Below are 24060 nucleotides of genomic sequence, written 5' to 3'. Positions count from 1 at the left end.
TCCCCAGCTGCCTCACTCCCTAGCTGCCAACAGTGTGAGGTCCTTTCAACTGCGAGCCTGCTCACTAGATCCATCCAGAAGGGCAGCTCTGGATGAAGAAGGGGTTTCAGGCAGGGGGTGGGGCAGGCAATGGTAACTTCTTCCCTTGCTCACTTTTCAACTGGCAGAACAAAGTGTCATTTCCAAAAAGCCAGGGAAGACTGTGCTTTTTGCTTGGGCCAGGGAGGCTTTCAATAACACTATCTAATTAAATTTTCTGGCAAAGAAAAACCAGTCAGTCACCAGACTCAAGGAGAAAAGCTTGTATTTTCCTAAGCTAGAGAATGCGGTCATAATCTGAACTCGGCCAGAGAAGGAAGGTCCAAAAAAGTGATTTCATTCAGAGGAAAAAATGCCTAAAAGGGGAAAGTGACTGTGAATCCTGGGAATCTACCCCTGCAGAAAGGAACAGGGTAGCGCCGGGGAGGGCCCCAGCACCTGGGATGGAGAAGGCACATGTAAACTTCTGCATTAAACCAACCGACCCTTCGTGTGGTAGGAGAAGCAGCCTATGTGGACAAAATCAACTGCTCTTTCTTTTGTTTCATCAGTTTTATTGGTCATATATCCAGAATTCATTATATAAATCTTTCAAAATAACTAGATATTACAAGAATAGTTTACAATTCAGCTCTGATTGCACAAATACTTGACACGAAACCATTTTTACAAATACTTATTTTTCTTATAAGAATACTTTGGTACAGAAAATAAGTCTCTATATATCTTACAGCAAATTTTATGCAGTTTTTTTCCCATTCAACCATCATTTCAGGTTTCCTATCACAGCACATGCGTCACATCCCATAAACCAAATTATAATCTGCTGCCGCTGCTTGTTTTCAATTACTATTGAAATTCATAATGTTAAGAGTTTTTAGGCTTCTTTTTCTAATCTTTCCTGATCCGAAAGAATTCATGTATTCAGGCTAGAAGAGGTAATTTAAACAACATTCCTTCTAAATCTAACTTGCATTGAGTTAATCACTGTGTTTGGTGAAGAATCTTTACACTTCTCACTTACGCTAGACCAGCTAGTAGTTCACCCCTGCTGTATCAAGCAGAAGGGATAAAGTCCTTATATTCCTAAGAGCTTCTAAACTGCAAAACAAAACCCTAGAAACAAGAGTTAAATACACATATTTAGAAAGCTGTAACATTTGCCAATGATGAGAAGTAGAGAATACTTTTAGACTCGAGGTCTCTCCTAGGTTGAAGAAGACATAAAAGAAAGTGTAAGGATGTGGCAGTAGTTTTATAAAATATTGAAAAACTGAAAAAGGTGAATCACTTAGGTCAGTGGTGTGTTGTTTCCAAAGTGCCAGGAGACACAGAATCTTAAGACTCTGTGGCTAGCTGAACTATTTGACATTCTTCGAAACAGATGCTGTGGCTTTGAAATAGCCTAATAAATACTCCCTTGGCCAGAACAAGTAATCGTTTAGGCCAGGGGAACTTTACAGAATACTGACCACGTTTCCTGAAGAGACAGGACCCACCAGGGGAAACATTTGGCATTCATTCCATTCCTTCAGTTGCTGAAAAGTGTGTCCAGTTAGCAAGAGCTTGTCTTACTCTTCAGGTAGCATGAATTAAAACCAAGAGCCTGGCAGCATTCTCCAGTCTAGTTCCTGAGTGCTCAGCTCCAATTATCCAATATTCTTAAAAGGATTCTTTAATCAAGCCCTTGTCCAATAAGAGATTTAATAGTACTTGGGGACTACAGTATGTCCCATTTCTCTGCTTTTTGATTTCTCTTGATTTCTCTTTCTCACCCCAGTGTAACAATTTGCTACAGGTTTGTACCAAAATACCGTAGCAGTATTTTGGAAATGAGTTATTTTGCATTACCAAAAGTGTTTGATCACATTATAATGATTCACATTTGCATCTAACTGGGAGGTGGCCACATCGTGTCTACTGCAGTGATTTTGCGAACTCGGCATAGTCAATGTATCCGTCATTGTTCTTGTCATCGTCTCTCAAAACACCATCTATTAAGTTGATCAGTTCATCTTCGTTCATTGGCGTCTGTTCATTCCCTTCCTACAAGGTACAAATTAGACAAGGATGAGTGGCATCTTTTACTGGAAGCGCTTGGTTAATGTCCAAAATAAAATGTCAGTAAACTCCTTCAGATGTAGTACTTCTACTTCCAGGAATCCACAAACCACATAACAGATCCAGAGTCAATTCATAATAATCCAATTTAGAAATGATTTTTGGCAGTTAAAGGACGATACAATCAAAGCAAGCCCTTACTTATTTGTTTTAAAAATTACTTCTCATTCTTTTCTCATTACAAAAGTCATACGTGTTCATTGTAGAAAGCTGGGTCCACACAGAATTCTGAGCTTCAGAGATTCCAGGACCCGCAGCCCCATGCTAGAGAAAAGCTCACAGCCCAGGCCCTCCTGAGGGTCAGCTCTGCTAAAGTGGAAACAGTCCACGCTAGACAGCATCTCGGGGTCAGAACAAGAGGAAGAAGGCCCTGCCGACCAGTAGACCCCGTCGCCATCTTTGAGGTGAAGGCGTTTCTGCTCCCAGTGCCGAGTGCTGAGTTACTGCTGTTCACGTCCTCGGCTGATTCTTCCCCTGCCTCCTCTCCCACGTCCCCCTTCCCTCTCCTGCCGCCACCAGCATCCTCCCCTGCCAGGGCTGCTGGACCCCAGTCCCTCTGCCCGGCGTCCGCCCGTATGCCTCCCATAGCAGACCCTGCGCTCGTCACGCCAGCCTCCTGTGCGAGCCCTAGCGCTCCCTGCAGCCTTCAACGCAAACCCCGCCCGGCTCAGCCGGCAGCCGTGCGAGCACACGCCCTCCCCAACTTTGCCTCTCCTGCTCTCTAGAGATTACAGTGTGGCACAGTGGGACAGACATTAGATCTGGAGACATAAGATCTGAACTTCAGCTTCCTCACCTCTCAAACTGGGGGCAATAACAAGGCCTGCCCCTTCCTGCTCCCAGGCTACTGCAGGGATCAAACGAGATCTCTAACCTGCCGGAAAGTGCTTTGTAAACTACGAGCACCGTACTGTATCACCCAAACCCTCAATTATCACCAAATCCCTCGAGCCCTTGGTCCCCTGACTCGCCATTCTTCCCAAATGAGATAACTTCTCCCCTGTTCTGCATTTGGAATGTGGTCTGTCTTTTAGCTGGTTCTCAGATGCTGGCATGCAGCAGAAATGCCAGCGGCACTTGCTAAAGATACAAGGAAAGCTCTGGGGCTTCTGCCTCAGCCCGTCACCCTGTGTGAGAAGGACCGCTGAACAGGAAAAGAGGCAGAACAGAGGGTGAGCAGAAAAAGGAGAAGCAGCAATAGTGTTGCACAAGGACGGGGGAGGTCATCAAGTTCGGGGACTGAGTTACCAGAGGGAGGCCTTTCCGAGATGCTGTCTACTGAGCCATTGCCTGACCTACCTCCTTATGGACATGAGTGATGGCTGTGGAGAGTTCTAGGCCGTCAAGCAAATTATTGCCGTCATAATCATGCATTTTGAAATAATGGAGCTGCAGTTCTTGTGGGGACATCTCTGCCTCTGGTTTGTTGACGACACCTTCTAGATGCTCCATGATATGCCTAAAGACCAACAGTGAGACTCAGACCACTTGGTGGTGATGCTGGGATCCTACCAAAATCTTAAGGACTCTGAAATGTTCAAGATCTTAAAGTTCATCCATCCCAGAAAAACAAACATCAACAGTGGCAGACCACACTCAAGGAAGATAGATACAGGCAAGGCCCTGAAAGGAGCAGGGGAAAACAAAAAATCAAATAGTTCATCTATTATGCTGGCAAGATTATGGGTGTTTTTCCTTTTTATTATTAGAATATTGTTATAGCACTTTGGGGAGCCATTAATTTTTTTTTCTTAAACCAATTTAAGGATAACAGAGTATAATGTGTGAGGCTAACTGGCCCAGGGCAAAAGTGGCAACAAATGAGTCAATGTTTGAACATGCCAATACAAAAGAAAAAGGTCTTGTCAGAAGCAAGAAACCTTAGCTCTATTTTGGACTCTGCAAGTACGTGTGTGTGTGTGTGTGTGTGTGTGTGTCTGTAGGTGGTGAAAGAGACAGACAATGAATGTGTGTGTGTGTGTGTGTGTGTGTGTGTGTGTGTGTGTCTGTATGTGGTGAAAGAGACAGACAATGAATTCAGGCAAGTCATTTATCCCTTTTGGGCCTCAAGATCCTCCATCTGTGATATGATGGTGAAAAAAGAATACCTGACTTACAGGTGGCTATAAGGAATAAATATCATCCTTAGAAAATGTTAAGGGGTCGTACAAATAGTAGAAGGAAAGCTGGACTGCGCGTGCCTTTGCAGCTGGCTGCAGCTGCAGATGGGGAGGCCCCTGGACCACAGCCCCGGCTGAATACGTACTCTTGGTCATGCACTGTGCTCTTATCCAGGCCCACGCTGCCAGGATGGGAGAAGCTGGCCCCGGGCTCCTCGGCCCTGGCACCCAGGGCACAAAAGGCCCAGAGCAGGGTGCACAGGAAGGGGGTTCTGAGCAGCTGCAGAGATCTCATGGTCACCGGTACCTGGGAGGTGGGGAACACAGAAGATGAAGGTAAGAACACCAGAACTGAGGTTCTTTCAAGACTTGACACAGCGCACTCCTGGGAACCTGGGTGAAGAAGCAAGGCTGGGAAAGAGGAGGACTGGGCCCAGGCCAGCAGACTGCAGGATGACCTTGCGTTCTCCAGGTCCTCATCACTCAAACGGGAAGGCAGGTCCATGACATTTCCTGAAGCCCCTTTGGAATGCCAAGCAACTTGATGAGAGTTTATAGGGATTTGGAGAGTACTCCTGCCTACAAGCAGCTTACAGTCTGGCGAGAGAAATACTTCTTACTGAGAGCACGAATCAAGGCACAAAGTGAGGTGTACTAAAGAAAGATTAAACCCTCTGAGAGTTCAGAGGAAGAAGTTTCCTTCTTCTCTGAAGCCAGAGAAGGTTAACAGACATGGGGATACTTCAGCAGGGCCCGGATGGATGGGCACGCAGTGGATGTGCAGGGACTGAAGGACGAAGGGAAGGTGGGAGCAGAGGGGCAGGTGCAGACAAGTGGGAGAGAAATTCCGTGTGGTTTAGTTAGGCTGGAGCTTAGAGGGTATGAAGTAGACGGAATGGGGGACAACAGGCTGCAGAGGTTGACCAGGCTGTGCTGGATGTGGCTTTGCCTGCTAGGCCAAGGGGGCTGAAGTTTCCTGGGGATAAATGGGAACCACTGAGGGTTCATGAATGGGAGACGAGATCAGAGCTTGGTTTCACATTGGCTCAGCTGGCAGCACAGTAGGGAAGGTATTAGGTGGAGTGAGTCCAGAGACGGGGGTTGAGGGAAGCAACGGGGCGGGTCAGATCAAGGCCCGCAGTGGTGGACACGGAAAAGAGGACGTTAACCCTTGCCTTGTCCACCTCCCAGGGCTGTGACAGAGGCAAGTAACTGAACCAGGTGAAAGAGCACTGGAGAGGAGGGTTCCATAGGAATTAGGTTCCATCAAGTACTTCTGGGGTTTGGCTAGACTTGGAATCGTGGTCAACAAGAAGACACAATTGGCTACACAGCAAGCTCCCCGAGGGCAGGAGTGCTTTGTTCCCACCCATATCCCCACCAAGGCTCAGGCCTTTACTAACTGCTGTTAAACAGAAAGTCCTGGTCCTTCCAGGGGCTTACAGACTGACCTCAAAAAGGAAGGTGAAGGACAGCCAGGAGACCTCCATACAACACAAAGGAAACACCTGACTCACACATTCACTTCCCTGGATAATAAAGGCCAGTGATTTCTAAGGAGCCAGCTGCAGCCAAAAAACCTAGAGCAGCGAAGAGAAAGCATAAGGTACTAGTCAGACCCTCGCACATGCCACACAGAGCTCAGCTCCGAAGCTGCCGCCATCTCCACTGAGGTGTTACAGCCCCTCTCACCCTCCCTGAAAGGCTCTGTAGGGTAGGACCCTGGGAGAATGCCATCCCCACAATGTTTAAGAAAATTTCCCAAACCCACTTTGCTGGATATCAGCAGTATCCTCTCTAAGGAGACAATGGTCACTGGGATGTATAACTTCTACAGTGTAAAAAGAAGCATCTAGTCTCATAACTGAATAGGGACATCATAATGCAATCATCATAATTCATAACAGAAACAGAAAAAAGATGCTCAATATATACCAAGAGAAAAAGAGCAGGCTACAAAAGTCTGTAAAGAATAATTCATTTTGGGGGAATTCCCTGGCAGTCCAGTGGTTAGGACTCAGTGCTTTCACGGCTGTGGCCCCGATTCAACCCCTGGATGGGGAACTACGATCCCACAAGCCGCGTGGTACAGTCAAAAAAAAAAAAAAAAAAGAAGAATTCATTTTTGTAAAAACCAAAACAATGTACGTATATTTCTCATACACAGAACAATGACTAAAAACTATTAACAAAGATTATTTTCTGAATTATGAGATTAGGAGTGTTTTTTTTTTTTTTTTTTGCCCATGCCATGTGGGATCTTAGTTCCCCGACCAGGGATCTAACCCACGCCCCCTGCAGTGGAAGCTCAGGGTCTTAACCACTGCACCACAGGGGAAGCCCCTAGGAGTGACTTTGATTTTTCTTCTCTTTACTTTTCTATTGCTTTCAAAATTTCTACTATAAACATGTTTTGTCTTTACAAATATGTATTTAATGCAATTCATCCCATAATTTTGTTCCAGACTATATGGATGGAATAAGAAGGGGGATTCCAGTTAAATCTCATCTCTACAAAATAATTCAGGAACAGCCAGAAACTACATCCCAATCTTACCAAATAAAAGTGTCCAGACCCTGATGAGGCCACTGCCACTGTACCTGGTTCCAGAAAACAAGGTCTCAAGTTACTCTCAGCAGACTGCCCCAACTAGAGCAGAACAACTTGTTCTGACCACGCACCACAGAGTTCTGGGACAAGAGGGACCAGAGAGGGAAGCCAGTTCCTCCCAAGCCTTTCAGATTCATATGTATTAGATGTCTCTTTCTCCAGCAAGCCTTCTTCAATTCCAAGTCTGGCTTAGGCGTTCCTCCCATATGCTCCTAAGTGATTCCCTTCAGAAGGGTCCTGTCCATCGCTGACAACAGCTGTGCACACGACCTTGAACATGCCTGATTACCTCTCAGTACCCCCTGTGGAACTGGGCTCTGTGAGGCCGGGGACTGCATCCACATCCCCAGCACTGGGCACAGTGCCTGCACAGAGGCTGGTGATTCTCAGCCTGTGTGCCATGGTCCTCAGGAGCTGGGGGGATTACCACCTTCACAGATAACGCTGCCAAGTTTTGATGTCAATGTAACTGAGGATGAAACTTTTTTTGGAGATATCTATCAGATAGAAGAGCTGAGTGGTCATCGGACCCATGGCACCATTTCCTATAACTATGTGGTTGGATACTTAGTATATCAGATAGGGATGGGGTAGGCGGGGGAGAGGTTCTATTCAAATAACACCAAAAAGCAACCAAGTGCTTGAGTCCAAATTACCCCCTCTTCATAGGAGACAGGATAAAGGTCAAGAACCATACATTTTGGACTTACCCCATTTTGGTCTGCCGTGGCAGGTTTCTAACCATTAGACCACAACAAGAGTCAAATCTACAAACACAGAAGAGAAACTCCCCCCTACAAGTGCTACAAGGAGCACAGGGAATCTGACTGCCACTTAACAAATTAAACTACTCACATTGAAAAGGAAATATTAGCAAGTCCCTTCCACCGAAAGAACAAGTTGCATCATCCACACTCCAACTACTTAGCTCAAGGCCATGAGCAAAGACCTTGGCAGATAAGCCCCAGGAGTTCCTGGGCTCACTGGCCTCTGAGAAATTCAAGGCTAGGCTGGAGAAAAATCCAGAGGAGAGATTTCTGAGAGAGTGGAGCACAACCATTGAGACACCCTTCACAAGGAGAAGCGTCATTCCTGGGAGGAAGCGCTAGACCACTGATGGTAGGGAGCTCCGCAGTGCCCTGACTGTAACAGGGCTTCCCTCACAGCTCCAGCAGCCTCTTCCAGTCCCAGAGCATTTGTTCCCACTGTTTCCACATGTCTGTCCTCCCTGTTCCTTCCAGGCCCAATTCAAATGTCACCTCTGTGTTCTCCCAGCCAAGACCAACTGTTCCCTCCTCTGACCTCAGTCTGCAGTCGCTCACACTCACTTGGCCTTAACATATGGTCACATATTGTGCTCCGTTTGTTTTTCTCTTTTCTCTCCCTCTCTGAGGATAGGGAACCTATTTTCTCTGTCTCTCCTTTACCCTAGTGAATTTATTTCAAAGTGCTGAGCTGACCTGGCATAGCACACCTTCACTCTGAATCAGGGCAGTGGATCCTGGAACTTAGGTGTGTTGTTCCCTATCACAGAGGATCTGACTACGCTAAAAAAAATAACTTCCCTTTGGAGCCATCCCACCAGTGGTTTGGCCTGGCCCACGATCATTGTGTCTTACCAAGACCTAAGAGTTTGCAGCGAGCCTTCCTCCCATAAAAACCACAGCAGCTGTTAGCCACTTTTCTCTCATGCTGGGGCCCTCAGCTGAGAATCAACCTCAAAGCAGCCACACATCCTGTAGCCAGAGGCGATGCCAAAGAAAAACCTGACTGGTATTTCCCCATCTAAAACTACCATGGTCCTGGAAAGCAAGAAAAGAACCAGGTTCCTAGGCAAAGAAACCTCTACATGGGTTGGGGATTGAGAACTGGTTCTGAAAAAGCAGGCATTTAATAACTTGATCTCTTTGTTCATTTGGGGAGCCCAGGGAGCTGCCATGCTTCATTTATACATTTAACTAACACTCTTTACTAACAGCTTGGTGCTGCACAAGGTTCTAAGGATAGGGCTGTGAACCAGACAGGCTCCTGTCACACGGATTACAGCCTGGTGGAAAAGAAAGACCAGTTAATGTGACAGCCCTGGGGTACCACAGAAGCCCCAACCACACCTGGGTTAATGCATGAAGGATGATTTTTTTTCAAGGTGCTAAAGGATAGCACCTCAGGTAGAGGGAACATAATGTAACAAACACCTAAGCCTAGAAGGAACTTGATCCAATCTGGGAATAAAAAGCGTTCAATATGGTTGAAGACACAGTATAGTGGAGATGGATGAGTTAAAGTAAGAAGAGGACAGGTCACGAAGGGCCTTGTAAGCCCTGTTCAAGAGCTTATAAGAGGAATGGGAATCCACGGAAGGGCAATAAGGGAATGGGGAGAAAGGTCTGGTGACGTGATCAGATTTCTGTTTTAAGACCATCACTCTGGCTTTCCACTACATAACAAACTACAGAGGATGGAGAAGGGATACAGGGGACCAGTCAGGAGGCTACTGAGTAGTCCAGGGGATAGATGAAGGTGGCCTGAACTAGCTAGAGCAGAGGAACTGGGCGTGGAGAAGTGGGTGTATCCCAGAGAGATTTGTGATGGATTCGATGTGGGTGGGTAAAGAGTGCAGGAGGTGAGAATGACGCCCAGGTTTCTGCTTGGGCAACTGGGTGGATGGCGGGTGCCATGCCCAGACAGGGAATACTAGACGGGAATACAAGCTTCCCCCACCTCCCCACTACCCTGGCACGGCCTGGCCAAGCTCGCCCGCCCGACAGGACCTGTTTATTGTCTCCCACAGAGGGAGATGGGATACAGGAGCAGATGGAGAGCTACGACTCAGGCCCGCGCGCAGGTCCTCCAAGAGGGCAGAGATCGGCCCTGGTCGAGCCCATCAGGCTTTAAAGCCTCTACGGGCATCTGCCCCGGGGAAGAGGCTCTGCTCCTAGTCGGCTAGCTTCCCGGGCCGACTCGGGGTCCGATACCCTCACCCAGGCCGCTCCTGCCTCCCAACCTGAGCCAGAAGCCCCGAGCCCACCGAAGGGACGCCGGGATCCCGCCCCGCTGCGGACCCCTGAATGCCGCCCCACGGACTTCCTCCTCCAAGGTCGGGTCACAGGCCTCACAGGCCGCAGCCGGATTGCGGCTGCTCCCTGGTTCACTCACCCTCGCAGCCAGCAGCAGCCAAACAGCTTTCACCGGACACGAAGCCCTACGGCGTGAGCCTCGCCAGCACCCGTCCTCAGAACGCTTTTTCTCGGCCCCGCCCCACCCCCCCCGTTCCGCTGTGCGCACGCGCGCCCCTTCCGCCCGCCCATTGGCGCCTCGGGCCCCGCCCCTGCCCGGCGCCTGGAAGTGTGGGCCGCTGGGGTGACTCCGCGTGTAACGGGCTCGGGCCCAGTAAGGGCTGGGCGGAGGCATTTCTTCTGCCTACCTTCCCGAGGGCGACACTCGGTTAGGCCACCTGAACCCCCAGAGTCCCCGAAGGTTGCTAGGCAACCCCGGAAGCCCCCAGGGACGTAGTAGGGCGAGGACCTAAGGTGGCGAAAGCGGATGCAGTGGGTGTCAAAACTGGCTTTCAGCTCCAACTCCACCTCCACCTCCACATTTACAGGTTCCTGGGCTCTTCTGACTGCAAGTTGGGAAGAAAGATAATAGCGTAAAGAAAAAAAATGTTGCGTGCCATTCCAGTTCTACAAGGATCAAGCCATTAGCCACTGCAATTGACCACCAACAGTGTGCCCCGAGGGGAATTCAGGATGGAGGAAAACAGGAAACTTTCTGTACTTCGGATATACCGATCCTTAGATAGGTAAGATGCATCTCTAAGGAAAAATTCCAAATAACCCCAGGAAATATGGAACTGCTGGGGGCTCAGCCAGGGACTGAAGAAGATGCAGGGACTTGGTTGAGAGGACCATGTTGGGTGTCTGGGAACTGGGAGAACAAGGCACCCGGGCTTCCTGTCTTTTTATGTGTTGGCAGAATGAAGAAAGAAACATGGATGGTGAAAACATGGTCTAGAATCAAGAACCACTTAATAGCTTAATAGCCCAGAGAAGGCACTGTTTTTCCATTGAAGTTCAGAAATCTTTATTTCCTCCCTTCCCTGACCATTGTGGCAAGAGAGCAGGGGCTTTGTAGGATAGAAGAAACCCTATTAATTCCAGGCTCCTTCCCCTTTCCTTACCCTGAAGTTTGAGTTAGTTAGATCTAGTTCATTTTTCAGCTCTCCCTCTGCCATCCATCCATTCTTCCATTTGCTCATTTATTCATTAATTCAGTAACATTTTTTGAGTACCTCCTAGGTACTAGGCACTGCGCTAGGAGTTACCAGAGGAACAAATACAAACAAGATATGGTCTCTTCCTTCAACAAGCTCAGTGTCTGATGGATAAAGCATTCTCATTCTATTTAACCAACGCTTACATTTTTCTATGGATCTTAGCCTATGTCCTCTCTCTCTCTCTCTCTCGAATCACCAGTTACTCCCCCTCTAATAGCCCATCCCCACAATCATATAATCTTGCTCTGGTTTCTTCCCCACTACACTGCTGAAACTACAATCTCCATGCAAATTCAGTGGTGCTTCTCCTTCTCTGTTTTTACTTGCCCTCTCAGTACTGTTCCTCACAGTCAGCCATCCCCACTTTGAAACACCTTCTTCTCTTGTTTTCTGATGCCATGTACTCTTGGTCCTCCTCCTACCTCATTGACTATTCTTTCTTGGGTTCTTATCACTGACTTCTCATCTTCTGCTCAACCTGTAAATATCAAAGTGCTTAGTGTTCTATCCTTAGTCTCTTTCTTTGTCTCCCTACCCACTCTCCTTCTGTGATTTCATCTAGTCATATAGTTTTAGCTGCCATTTGTAAGCAGATGACTCCAAAAGGTAGATCTCTAACAATGACCTCTGCCTGTAAGTCCTGACTCCTCTAAACAACTGGCTTACTTGACGTCTCCACACGAGTGTCTAACTGGCATCGCAAACTTAACTTGGCCCACCAAAATATTAATTTTCACCCCCAAACGTGTACCTCTCTGTTTTTCCCATTTTAGTGAATATCACTGCCATCCATTTGGTTGTTCAAGCCAAATTCGAGGAGCTATCCTTTTTGCCCCCTCAACTTTATTGAGGTATAATTGACATCCAGGAAACTATCATCTGCTACCTACCTTCATTCTTGCCCCATTTTAGTCCGTGAGTCAATTGTTTAAGCCATTTATAGGTGAGCGTTCTATAACTTGTAGCTGAACCCATTCCTAACAGGCAAATAACTTGGTACCAGAAGTAGGACACAAAAAAACAGATACTAAAACGTGAAATTGGCTAACAGAAGGTTAAGGTAGCCAGTGGTAAAGACTCTATTCCAAATGGAAAGTTGGTGACCAACATGTTAAACTGTTGAACTGCTGTCACTTGCTGGACCTTGGGAAAAACCCACATGCCAACCAAAGTTGTATTGCAGGAGAAATCTCAGGAACAATACAGAACATTCGTGACTGTTGGCTTTTTTTTTTTTTCCTTTATTAAGTAGCTTTCAGCAAAGTCCTTCAAGAGCGTGGCAAATCCAGATTAGAGATAACTGATTGGAAAGCAGAGATGAAAGAAAATAAGGCCTTGGTGGGAAAGGAACATCTTACCTGCAGTTTACAACCTAAATTAGCTGAGTCCCACAATTTGGAGACTTGCTGGGTTGAAATAAACAATTTTCTTTAAATACCCAAGCTGAAGCCAGCACAAATGGAGACAGGGAAGAGGCAGCTTTATCAGGAGAGAAGATGGAGGCCCAAGGTAGCAAAGATGGACTATAGGTGGCTTCTCTACCTGCTTTGTTTTGAATTGTCTCCACTGCAATTAAGCACACAGATACCAGCCCCTAGAAGACTTAAATATTCTAATAGTTGGTTTTGCTTGTTTTGCAGAAAGAAACATTTGAGGTATACACAAGAAACTAATAAAAGAGAACAGAGGTGAGAAAAAGACCTCATTTTATATCTTTTTGTTTGGCTTTAATTTTTAAAAAATCAAGTAAATATATTAATTATTTGGGGGAGAAATATAATCTTTCATTAGAAAACCATTTAAAGACTCCCTAGATAAGGTTTTTGATTGTGATTACTCATGTATGGAATTGACCAGAAGCCTAACAAATGATTGAGGGAATCATGTGTCCCTAAAATTTCAAGCCTGGTCAACATTGGTCTGTTCCTGTTTAAACAAGGGAAGGGCTGCCAGATTTCCCAACAAGAACTTAATACACTGCCACTGACTGGGGGATACTACGTATTTTCCATTCTTTTTTTCTGAAAGGAAGCATTTATTTATTTTTTCACATTGTGCATTGAATGTGTTTCCCTTATTTTTTGTTTGGTTTTGTTTTTTACATTTTATTGATACACGGTTGTTTAGAAAAAACACACTTCTGTTTCCCTTTACTCACACACACAATACTTCTGACAGCAGATGTGTGGTTTTTCCCCACACCAAGCAATTCCTTGCAACACCAGCTGAGTGTCCTACAATGCAATTCAATTCTGACACTAACTGAAGTTAGTACAGTCCCCACAGGTAAAGGGCTCAGACCCATAAGACTGCCGCTCACTTCAGATGCCAAGCACAATTAGTAGGTCCCCAGGTTACCCATGACTTTTGTCCAACTTTACAAATTGAAGGCTCCCATGACTCCCTCTGGGGATTTGATCACTTGCTAGAACAGCTCACAGAACTCAGGGAAACACTTACTTACATTTACCAGTTTATTATATAATACAGGATATCATAACGGGTACAGATGAACAGTCAGATGAAGAAATACATAGGGTGAGGTCTGGAAGGGTCCCAAGCACAGGAGCTTCTGTCCCTTTGGAGCTGGGGTGCCCCATCCTGCAGACACCTGGATGTGTTCCACCAACCCAGAAGCTCTCCGAACCCTGTACTATTGGGATTTTTATGGAGGCTTCCTCACATAGGCATAATTGATCATTAACTCAATCTCCAGTCCCTCTCCCCTCCTTGGAGGATAGTGGGTGGAGCTAAAAGCTCAAAGTGTCTAATCATGATTTGGTCTTTCTGGTGATCAGACCCATCCTGAAGCCATCCAGGGGCCCACCAAGGGTCGCCACATTAGAACAAAGGACACTCCTATCACCAAGGAAATTCCAAAGGATTTAAAAACTGTCAGGAACCAGGGTCAAAGGCCAAATATTAGAACAAAAGATGCTCCTAGTGTTCTTATCACTTATGAAATTACAAGGGTTTTAGAAGCTCTGTGCCAGGAACCAGGGGCATATATGTAAATATATGGGGTTTTTTCTATTATTTCAGAATAGTATACACAAAAGTACCCATACAGAAAAGCATACAGCTCAATAAATTTTCAGAAATTGAACACCCCCATATAACCAGCTCCCAGATCAAGAAACAGAACATTACCAACACCCTAGGAGACCCGCTTGTGCTCCCTTCCAAGCACCACCCTCTTCCTAAAAGGTAATTGCTATCCTGACTTCTAATACCACAGAGCAGTTTTACTTGTTTCTGTATTTTCTATAAATGGAATCACACAGTACATACTCTTTTATCTATGGCTTCTTTTACTCAACATTATTTTGAGATTCATTCATAGTGTGTAGATTTAGAGCATTCATTCTCATCTCTGTATGGTATTCTCTTTTCCCTTCTACTGTCAGTGGATATCTGGGTGGTTTCCAGTTTTAGGTTGTTATAAATTATGCTACTTCAACATTGTAGAACATGTCTTTTCTTGCACATCTGTTCAGGTCTCTGTCAGGTATTAACCTAGGAGTAGAACTGCTGGCTCCTGGGAACGCAGATGTTCAGCTATATTAGATAGTGCCAAAAGTTTTTCCAAGTGACTGTGTCAGTTTACACTCCAGCAAGAGTTCTATTGGTCCCCATTCTCTCCAACACTTGGTACGTCCCATCTTTCTCATTTTAGCGGAAAACGAACTTGTCTTAGCTTAAATCATCCAACCATGAGAAGCCACATCTGGACCTGAAAGGGGCCTGCACAGTACACAGAGTACCTGGACTCTCAGCTGTATGTAGGAGCTGGCTGGGACTTTAGGATTACCTCCTTTATGGAGTGAGCGCCCCGCATGTCAGATGTGTATGTGAGAAAGAGGGGTGCGCATGGGTTTCAGGTAACCAAAGAGCTACACCGGGCCAACGCTGATGAGTTTGAGTCGGTGGTAGCCCAGTTTCCATTTTCAACACCCTTCTCTCTTGTCTGTCTCCACAATGAAGGCTAAAAAACGTTAAACACTCACTTCCCCATCTTTTCAGCAGCTAGATGGCCAGGTAACATAGTTCTGGGCAATGAGACAGAAGGGGAACTTGGGAAATCTTGCTTTTCTGATAAAAGAGACAAGTGACGGGTGCAGATCTTTCCCCTTCCTCCAGCCCTGAATGGGGACGTACCGTCTCAGCAGTCATCCTCAATCATGGACGGAAGTGGGAGAGAATTTAGAAAGGCTGCCCTAACGCTGTGGGCCACTGAACCAGCACCAGCAGCTGCTTACTTCCAGATATCCTGTTATGTGCAGAGAACTCCTATTTGTTTAAGCCACTCTAAGACAGTTACTTGCAATCCAAAGCATTCTCAAGTGATACAGAGGTCAAGCAAGATGTGGACTCAGATGTGAACTGGATTTATCAGTGTGAGGTCACTGGGGGCTCAGAGAGCAGTTTACGTGGAGTGCTGGGCAGCAGCCAACGTACAGTGGGTCGTGAGTGGCTGGTGGGTAAGACTGGGTACGGCAAGTATGGGCAAGCCTTTCATGCTTGGCTGTGAGGGAAAGGAGAGTAGCTAGAGGGGGACACAGCATCCAGAAGTGTTGTCTTTAAGGTGGAGGGCCTTGTGCATGTTTAAATCCTTTTGGGAAGGAGCCAGCAAAAATGAGACTGAAAAGAGCAGAATGGACAAAACTGAAAGAACAAGGTTATTGAGGAGGCAGGAGAGAATGGATACAAAGCCCAGATGGGTGTTAGCCTGAAATTTGGGAGGCATGGCTATTTTCTGAGAGTGCCGTGATTGGGGGAAGGGCAGGTAGATTGAGTGGGTCAAAGTTTGAAATCATCATTGTGTAACTGGGAAAGCAAGCTGCCTAGAGGAGATAGAAGACTTCCCGGCCTGAGTTGAAGGCTCAGTTGAAATTGGAGATTGTTCATTTAGAGTGGTACGGTCTGCATAATTATTTGATTATATACAATGGTTAATGTACATTTCATGAATTTTAATTAAAAAATTTTTTGCATCTAAGTTACACATGGATGTGGCTAGAAAAAAGTAGAATAGAAAATTGTCTAATAAAAAACCAAGTTCCTCTCTCTCAATCACCAAATCTTCCCCATCTCGCTAGCTGCTGTTTATGACCACACGAGGGTTGAGTGGGGGGATGGACTGGAGAGTGGTAAGGGGGATAAGGATGTTGTTACTTAACTGGTACGGTAGGTAAGTCGGCTCTTCTTTCCCCACTCCATCTGGCTGATGTATAATGCTGAGTGCCTTTGTGTGGCTCCCCTGCTGGACCCCTCACTGCACTCCCCCTGACATGGGCAGCACCTCTCTTTTGGAAGGCTCCTGGTCCTCTCTCAATATCTGGTTTTCCCTAGCAGTCCAACAGATACTCTTTTGGGCAGAATCCCTTTAAAAATGATCCCAAGCTGGTTCAAGGGCTCGTGACTTGGGTTAGGTTTGAGAGGAGACCAGGGTAGAGTCCCCACTTTCCCTTGGGTGTTTTCCAGGAGATGGCAAGCCCCGTGGGGCCCAGTATGGAACCTGAACAATGGAGAAGCAATTCTGAGAGTGATGTCTAGGAAGATGGGCCTGAGAGCATCCTCAAGCCCTCAAACCCCAGCATGGTTCAGCCAAAGGAGGCAAGACTTCCAAAGCCCTCCAAGAGGGCTGGGTGTGAGAGCAAAGCATACCAGATGAGACCTGGGATGAGGAAAATGCAAAGTAGATCCACCTGACAGAGAGAGGCCATGGCAGGACTTTGGACATTAGTGGCACATGCAGAAAGCACAGGGGTGTCCTGTCCTGGGCGTATTTGCCTCCAGAGCCATTCCTCACTCTTCCCCTCTTGTGTTCTGCATCACAAGTGGGCTGACCCCAGTGGGTTGCATTTCCTAGCCTTCCCTGTCAGCTGGCTTCCTGCTGGCTCAGCTAATAGAGAGTACCAGCAAGGGATCAGAGGATGGAAGGAAGAAGCTGCCTCTCCTGGGAAGGGAGACCCAGTGAGTTTTAGGAATGCCAGGTACTCAGATTGAAATCCACCTAGATTCCCCCATTCTCATTCCCAAGGTCCCATATGTTCTTCATCAATGCCATAACTTTCTCAGACAGGATTTGTTTTGTAAACAAAAAGAACAAAGGGTGTCACTCATCATCCCCTTATACAAAGGGTTAAGTCGTAACCCACTATAATTGTCCACCAGTGGTGCGCCCTGAGCAGAATTCCCGACGGGAAAAACAGGATGAGACATTCTGTGCTTTGGATACACGGGACCCTAGATAATTAAGACGCACATATGAGGAAGAATTTCAGTGACCCCAGATTCCTGTATCTTCCCAGACATAGATATCCGTTCTTTGTCATTAGCAGTAATCTTTTACGAAAATGTATGCTTGACTATAGGTATTTCCCGGCTGAAAAATTAATATATATATATATATATATACCGGCTCTTCCCTCCCTCTTCAGGGTAGTCCCCTCAGAACTACTTAGAGGCCATTTCTCAGGGTATAGTCCTCAGTAAGTTCCCTGAATAAAACCTAACTCACAACTTTTTTACGTTGTGCATTTTTTAAGTTGACAGTTTGTAAATTCATCTTACGTTATAATATAGATTACCACAGTATCAGACACTGCATCTGGATTTTAGCTGCTTATGTTCAGCAGCTCTAAGACAAAAGAGATCTTTTAGGACATTTTTAGAGGCTCTGACTCGTTTGAGGCAAGATTTTTAAATTCTGGGTGGGTGATTTTTTAAATTAATTTTTAAAAGATTCTCCATTCATTCATAATGACCCATCACTGTTCATACAGAGCATGAGTACTAGAGGGTACGTGCAGATATTCCAAGGGTGCTCAGGCACAGGTAGTTTTAGAGATTACTTTCCAGCTTGTCCGTTTTTCTATGCTCTCCACTAAAACTGACCTGCCTGATAAGGAGCTGCCTTAGAACATCACGCCGTTTGTCCCTTTCACAGTCATGTTCCCTCCCCCCTTTAAACAATGAAATGCCACCCTGAATCTTACTAAGATGCATTGTCCCAGGGTATAAGAACCTCAGGATAACCACAAAGGGGGCAATTCAAAATACTGATGTCAGTAAAATCTGCTTAATCAAGGCAGTGGGGTAGGGTTTTGTATTTCTCCGTCTCTTATTCATATTTCTGATAAGGGCAAAACATGGTGCTAAAAGTTTGGAATTCTGGCTTCTCTTGGGATGTTCTTTTTCAGATATACTATAAACTGGGGTGGTGGGAATGATACCCATCTGTATTTAATGACCCCACTTCTTCCATCCCTGACTATTATCAAAGAACACATAACTCCTGATGAAAATTCCCACAACTGTTGGTTTCTTAAACTTCTAAGTATATATACCTTTCTCCTAACAAGTCAAATGCATTAGCATTTTTTAACATCCCTTTTGTCTCCCTCTCCTCCCCCATCATGTTGTTCTTGTTTGGAATTTTTTTTTTTTTAATTATTTATTTATTTATTTATTTTTGGCTGTGTTGGGTCTTCGTTTCTGTGCGTGGGCTTTCTCTAGTTGTGGCAAGTGGGGGCCACTCTTCATCGCGGTGCGCGGGCCTCTCACTGTCGTGGCCTCTCTTGTTGCGGAGCACAAGCTCCAGACGCGCAGGCTCAGTAATTGTGGCTCACGGGCCTAGTTGCTCCGCGGCATGTGGGATCTTCCCAGACCAAGCCTCGAACCCGTGTCCCCTGCATTGGCAGGCAGATTCTCAACGACTGCGCCACCAGGGAAGCCCTGGAATTTTTGACATTAGTTATTTTGGATAAACATTCTCTTCTTTAGTCTTAGCTTTTTAATTTTTTTAAACAACAATAAATTTATCAAAATATTTGATCACCCTGACATCTCATATTTCTTGAAGGTTCTCCTGGATTTGTTTCTCTTACATAAACACTTCTTTTAAAGGTATTTTCATTGTGGATTTTTGTGTGTTAAACTTCTGAGGCCTTGTGTGCCTGAGAACGTTCTTATTACTTTCTCTCATTGAAATGAAAATTTGGCTGTATCGTATATAAAACTTCAGGTTCAGAGCTCTTTTCCTTCAGTATCTAAATAAAGAAATAAATACATTATCGTAAGAAAAGCGATCTTACGATCATCTGAAAAGATGGGGAAAAAAGGTGTTTGACAAAAGTCAGTACCTGTTCATAATAAAAATGTTCTGCAAACTAGAAACAGAAAAGTAGTCTCTCAACCTGATAAAGGGCATCTATTAAAAACCCACAGTTGGGACTTCCCTGGTGGTCCAGTGGTTAAGACTCCATGTTCCCAACGCAGGGGGCCCAGGTTCGATCCCTGGTCAAGAAACTAGATTCCGCATGCCACAACTGAAAAGATCCCGCATGCTGCGAGGAAGATCTCACATGTGGCAACAAAGATCCTGAGTGCTGCAACTAAGACCCAGCGCAGCCAAATAAATAAATAAATATTAAAAAACAAAAACCCACAGTTAATGTTCTTGTAGCAGAAGACCGAATACTTTACCCCTAACATCAGGAACAAAGCAAGGATGTCCACCTTCAACACTTCTATCGACCATTATACTAGAGCTTTAAGCCACTGCAAAAAAAGATGTAAAAGCCACACAGATTGGAAAGGAAAAAGGAAAATGGTCTTTCCTCACAAATAACATGATCATGCAGATAGAAAATCCTTCTAAAGAATCTACAAAAGAACTACTAGAACTATTAAGTAAATTTAGCAAGGCCACTGGCTGCAGTTCAGTATACAATAATCAATGTTATTTCTGTATGTTAACAATGAACATGTAGAAAACGAAATTTTTAAAATACCATTTCAACAGCATCCCAAAACATAAAATACTTAGGGATAAGTCTAATTATTTTAAGCACACTTTTTAATAGTCTTGAAACTGAGGGCAGTCATCAATTAGAATCCTTGAACTATAACTTGCTTAATAAATAATAACTTGTAACCTGCCTTCACTAATCAAGCTTGCTTTAATTGTTCTTGCAAATTGCATATGCTCCAAGCTTCACTGTAGCTTGGGCAATATATCATAAGATTCCTTTAACCACCCCCTCCAGATAAAACCTCTGACATATGGGTCGCTATAGTAATGGTTTCTTATTTTATTTTTTTTATTATTAAAAATTTTTAATTTTTAAATTTTTTAAAATTTTGTTTCATTTTTGGTTGCATTGGGTCTTCATTGCTGCATGCGGGGTTTCTCTAGTTGCGGCGAGCGGGGGTTACTTTTGGTTGCAGTGCACAGGCTTCTGATTGCAGTGGCTTCTCTTGTTGCAGAGCATGGGCTCTAGGCGCGTGGGCTTCAGTAGTTGCAGCATGTGGGCTCAGTAGTTGTGGCTTATGGGCTCTAGAGCACAGGCTCAGTAGTTGTGACGCATGGGCTTAGTTGCTCCGCGGCATGTGGCATCTTCCCAGACCAGGGATCGAACCTGTGTCTCCTGCATTGGCAAGCAGATTCTTAACCACTGCGCCACCAGGGAAGTCCCAGTAATGGTTTCTTTTTCTTTTTTTAACATCTTTATTGGAGTATAATTGCTTTACAATGGTGTGTTAGTTTCTGCTTTATAACTAAGTGAATCAGTTATACATATACATATGTTCCCATATCTCTTCCCTCTTGCGTCTCCCTCCCTCCCACCCTCCCTATCCCACCCCTCTAGTTGGTCACAAAGCACCGAGCTGATCTCCCTGTGCTATGCGGCTGCTTCCCACTAGCTATCTATTTTACATTTGGTAGTGTATATATGTCCATGCCACTCTCTCACCCTGTCCCATCTTACCCCTCCCCCTCCCCCATCCTCAAATCCATTCTCTAGTAGGTCTGTGTCTTTATTCCCGTCTTACCACTAGGTTCTTCATGACCTTTTTTTTTTTTCCCCCTTAGATTCCATATATATGTGTTAGCATACTGTATTTGTTTTTCTCTTTCTGACTTACTTCACTCTGTATGACAGACTCTAACTCCATCCACCTCACTACAAATACCTCCATTTCGTTTCTTTTTATGGCTGAGTAATATTCCATTGTATATATGTGCCACATCTTCTTTATCCATTCATCCGATGATGGACACTTAGGTTGCTTCCACGTCCTGGCTATTGTAAATAGAGCTGCAGTGAACATTTTGGTACATGACTCTTTTTGAAGTATGGTTTTCTCAGGTTATATGCCCAGTAGTGGGATTGCTGGGTCGTATGGTAGTTCTATTTTTAGTTTTTTAAGGAACCTCCATACTGTTCTCCATAGTGGCTGTATCAATTTACATTCCCACCAACAGTGCAAGAGTGTTCCCTTTTCTCCACACCGTCTCCAGCATTTATTGTTTCTAGATTTTTTGATGATGGCCATTCTGACCGGTGTGAGATGATATCTCATTGTAGTTTTGATTTGCATTTCTCTAATGATTAATGATGTTGAGCATTCTTTCATGTGTCTGTTGGCCATCTGTATATCTTCTTTGGGGAAATGTCTATTTAGGTCTTCTGCCCATTTTTGGATTGGGTTGTTTGTTTTTTTTGTTATTGAGCTGCATGAGCTGCTTGTAAATCTTGGAGATTAATCCTTTGTCAGTTGCTTCATTTGCAAATATTTTCTCCCATTCTGAGGGTTGTCTTTTCATCTTGTTTATGGTTTCCTTTGCTGTGCAAAAGCTTTTAAGTTTCATTAGGTCCCATTTGTTTATTTGTGTTTTTATTTCCATTTCTCTAGGAGCTGGGTCAAAAAGGATCTTGCTGTGATTTATGTCATAGAGTGTTCTGCCTATGTTTTCCTCTAAGAGTTTGATAGTGTCTGGCCTTACATTTAGGTCTTTAATCCATTTTGAGTTTATTTTTGTGTATGGTGTTAGGGAGTGTTCTAATTTCATACTTTTACATGTACCTGTCCAGTTTTCCCAGCACCACTTATTGAAGAGGCTGTCTTTTCTCCACTGTATATGCTTGCCTCCTTTATCAAAGATAAGGTGACCATATGTGCGTGGGTTTATCTCTGGGCTTTCTATCCTGTTCCATTGATGTATGTTTCTGTTTTTGTGCCAGTACCAAACTGTCTTGATTACTGTAGCTTTGTAATATAGTCTGAAGTCAGGGAGCCTGATTCCTCCAGCTCCATTTTTCGTTCTCAAGATTGCTTTGGCTATTCGGGGTCTTTTGTGTTTCCATACAAATTGTGAAATTTTTTGTTCTAGTTCTGTGAAAAATGCCAGTGGTAGTTTGATAGGGATTGCACTGAATCTGTAGATTGCTTTGGGTAGTAGAGTCATTTTCACAATGTTGATTCTTCCAATCCAAGAACATGGTATATCTCTCCATCTATTTGTATCATCTTTAATTTCTTTCATCAGTGTCTTATAATTTTCTGCATACAGGTCTTTTGTCTCCTTAGGTAGGTTTATTCCTAGATATTTTATTCTTTTTGTTGCAGTGGTAAATGGGAGTATTTTCTTAATTTCACTTTCAGATTTTTCATCATTAGTGTATAGGAATGGAAGAGATTTCTGTGCATTAATTTTGTATCCTGCTACTTTACTAAATTCATTGATTAGCTCTAGGAGTTTTCTGGTAGCAGTTTTAGGATTCTCTATGTAGAGTATCATGTCATCTGCAAACAGTGACAGCTTTACTTCTTCTTTTCCGATTTGGATTCATTTTATTTCTTTTTCTTCTCTGATTGCTGTGGCTAACACTTCCAAAACTATGTTGAATAATAGTGGTGAGAGTGGGCAACCTTGTCTTGTTCCTGATCTTAGTGGAAATGGTTTCAGTTTTTCACCACTGAGGACAATGTTGGCTGTGGGTTTGTCATATATGGCCTTTATTATGTTGAGGAAAGTTCCCTCTATGCCTACTTTCTGCAGGACTTTTATCATAAATGGGTGTTGAATTTTGTCGAAAGCTTTCTCTGCATCGATTGAGATGATCATATGGTTTTTCTCCTTCAATTTGTTAATATGATATATCACGTTGATTGATTTGTGTATATTGAAGAATCCTTGCATTCCTGGAATAAACCCCACTTGATCATGGTGTATGATCCTTTTAATGTGCTGTTGGATTCTGTTTGCTAGTATTTTGTTGAGGATTTTTGCATCTATGTTCATCAGTGATATTGGCCTGTAGTTTTCTTTCTTTGTGACATCTTTGTCTGGTTTTGGTATCAGGGTGATGGTGGCCTCGTAGAATGAGTTGGGGAGTGTTCCTCCCTCTGCAATATTTTGGAAGAGTTTGAGAAGGATAGGTGTTAGCTCTTCTCTAAATGTTTGATAGAATTCGCCTGTGAAGCCATCTGGTCCTGGTCTTTTGTTTGTTGGAAGATTTTTAATCACAGTTTCAATTTCAGTGCTTGTGATTGGTCTGTTCACATTTTCTATTTCTTCCTGGTTCAGTCTCGGCAGGTTGTGCATTTCTAAGAATTTGTCCATTTCTTCCAGGTTGTCCATTTTATTGGCATAGAGTTGCTTGTAGTAATCTCTCATGATCGTTTGTATTTCTGCAGTGTCAGTTGTTACTTCTGCTTTTTCATTTCTAATTCTATTGATTTGAGTCTTCTCCCTTTTTCTCTTGATGAGTCTGGCTAATGGTTTATCAGTTTTGTTTATCTTCTCAAAGAACCAGCTTTTAGTTTTATTGATCTTTGCTATTGTCTCCTTCATTTCTTTTCAATTTATTTCTGATCTCATCTTTATGATTTCTTTCCTTCTGCTAGCTTTGGGGTTTTTTTGTTCTTCTTTCTCTAATTGCTTTAGGTGCAAGGTTAGGTTGTTTATTCGAGATGTTTCCTGTTTCTTGATATAGGCTTGTATTGCTGTAAACTTCCCTCTTAGAACTGCTTTTGCTGCATCCCATAGGTTTTGCGTCGTCGTGTCTCCATTGTCATTTGTTTCTAGGTATTTTTTGATT

General features: G+C 44.3%; 2 protein-coding genes across 2 annotated transcripts in view; one reads left to right on the top strand and one right to left on the bottom strand.

Moving 5' to 3' along the window:
* Window positions 1-572: 572 nt before the first annotated feature.
* On the bottom strand, window positions 573-10171 carry MCFD2 (multiple coagulation factor deficiency 2, ER cargo receptor complex subunit). The gene is made up of 4 exons (XM_082358336.1): window positions 10048-10171; window positions 4427-4587; window positions 3460-3619; window positions 573-2085 (listed from the first exon to the last, which is right to left on the bottom strand). The coding sequence occupies exons 2-4, from the start codon at window positions 4573-4575 to the stop codon at window positions 1957-1959; spliced, it is 438 nt and encodes a 145-aa protein (XP_082214462.1). The 5' UTR covers window positions 4576-4587; window positions 10048-10171; the 3' UTR covers window positions 573-1956.
* A 137-nt stretch (window positions 10172-10308) lies between these two features.
* The window catches only part of TTC7A (tetratricopeptide repeat domain 7A), a 184527-nt gene continuing 170775 nt past the window's right edge, over window positions 10309-24060 (top strand). Inside the window, exons 1-2 of the mRNA XM_082358069.1 lie at window positions 10309-10693; window positions 12808-12855. The gene's annotated coding sequence lies outside the window, so the exon portion shown is untranslated. The remainder of the gene's footprint in view (window positions 10694-12807; window positions 12856-24060) is intronic.

Source organism: Balaenoptera borealis (assembly GCF_965194805.1).
Source record: "Balaenoptera borealis genome assembly, chromosome: 15".
NCBI classification, from domain to species: domain Eukaryota; kingdom Metazoa; phylum Chordata; class Mammalia; order Artiodactyla; family Balaenopteridae; genus Balaenoptera; species Balaenoptera borealis.
This window is presented reverse-complemented; position numbering and strand designations above follow the sequence as displayed.

Excerpts from the sequence above, each read along its gene's own strand:
- MCFD2 (XM_082358336.1), bottom strand. The coding sequence starts at position 4,575 with ATGAGATCTCTGCAGCTGCTCAGAACCCCCTTCCTGTGCACCCTGCTC. Across the intron at positions 3,620-4,426 it reads AGCACAGTGCATGACCAAGA|GCATATCATGGAGCATCTAG; the intron begins GTACGTATTCAG and ends GTTGGTCTTTAG. Across the intron at positions 2,086-3,459 it reads TCACTCATGTCCATAAGGAG|GAAGGGAATGAACAGACGCC; the intron begins GTAGGTCAGGCA and ends TGTACCTTGTAG.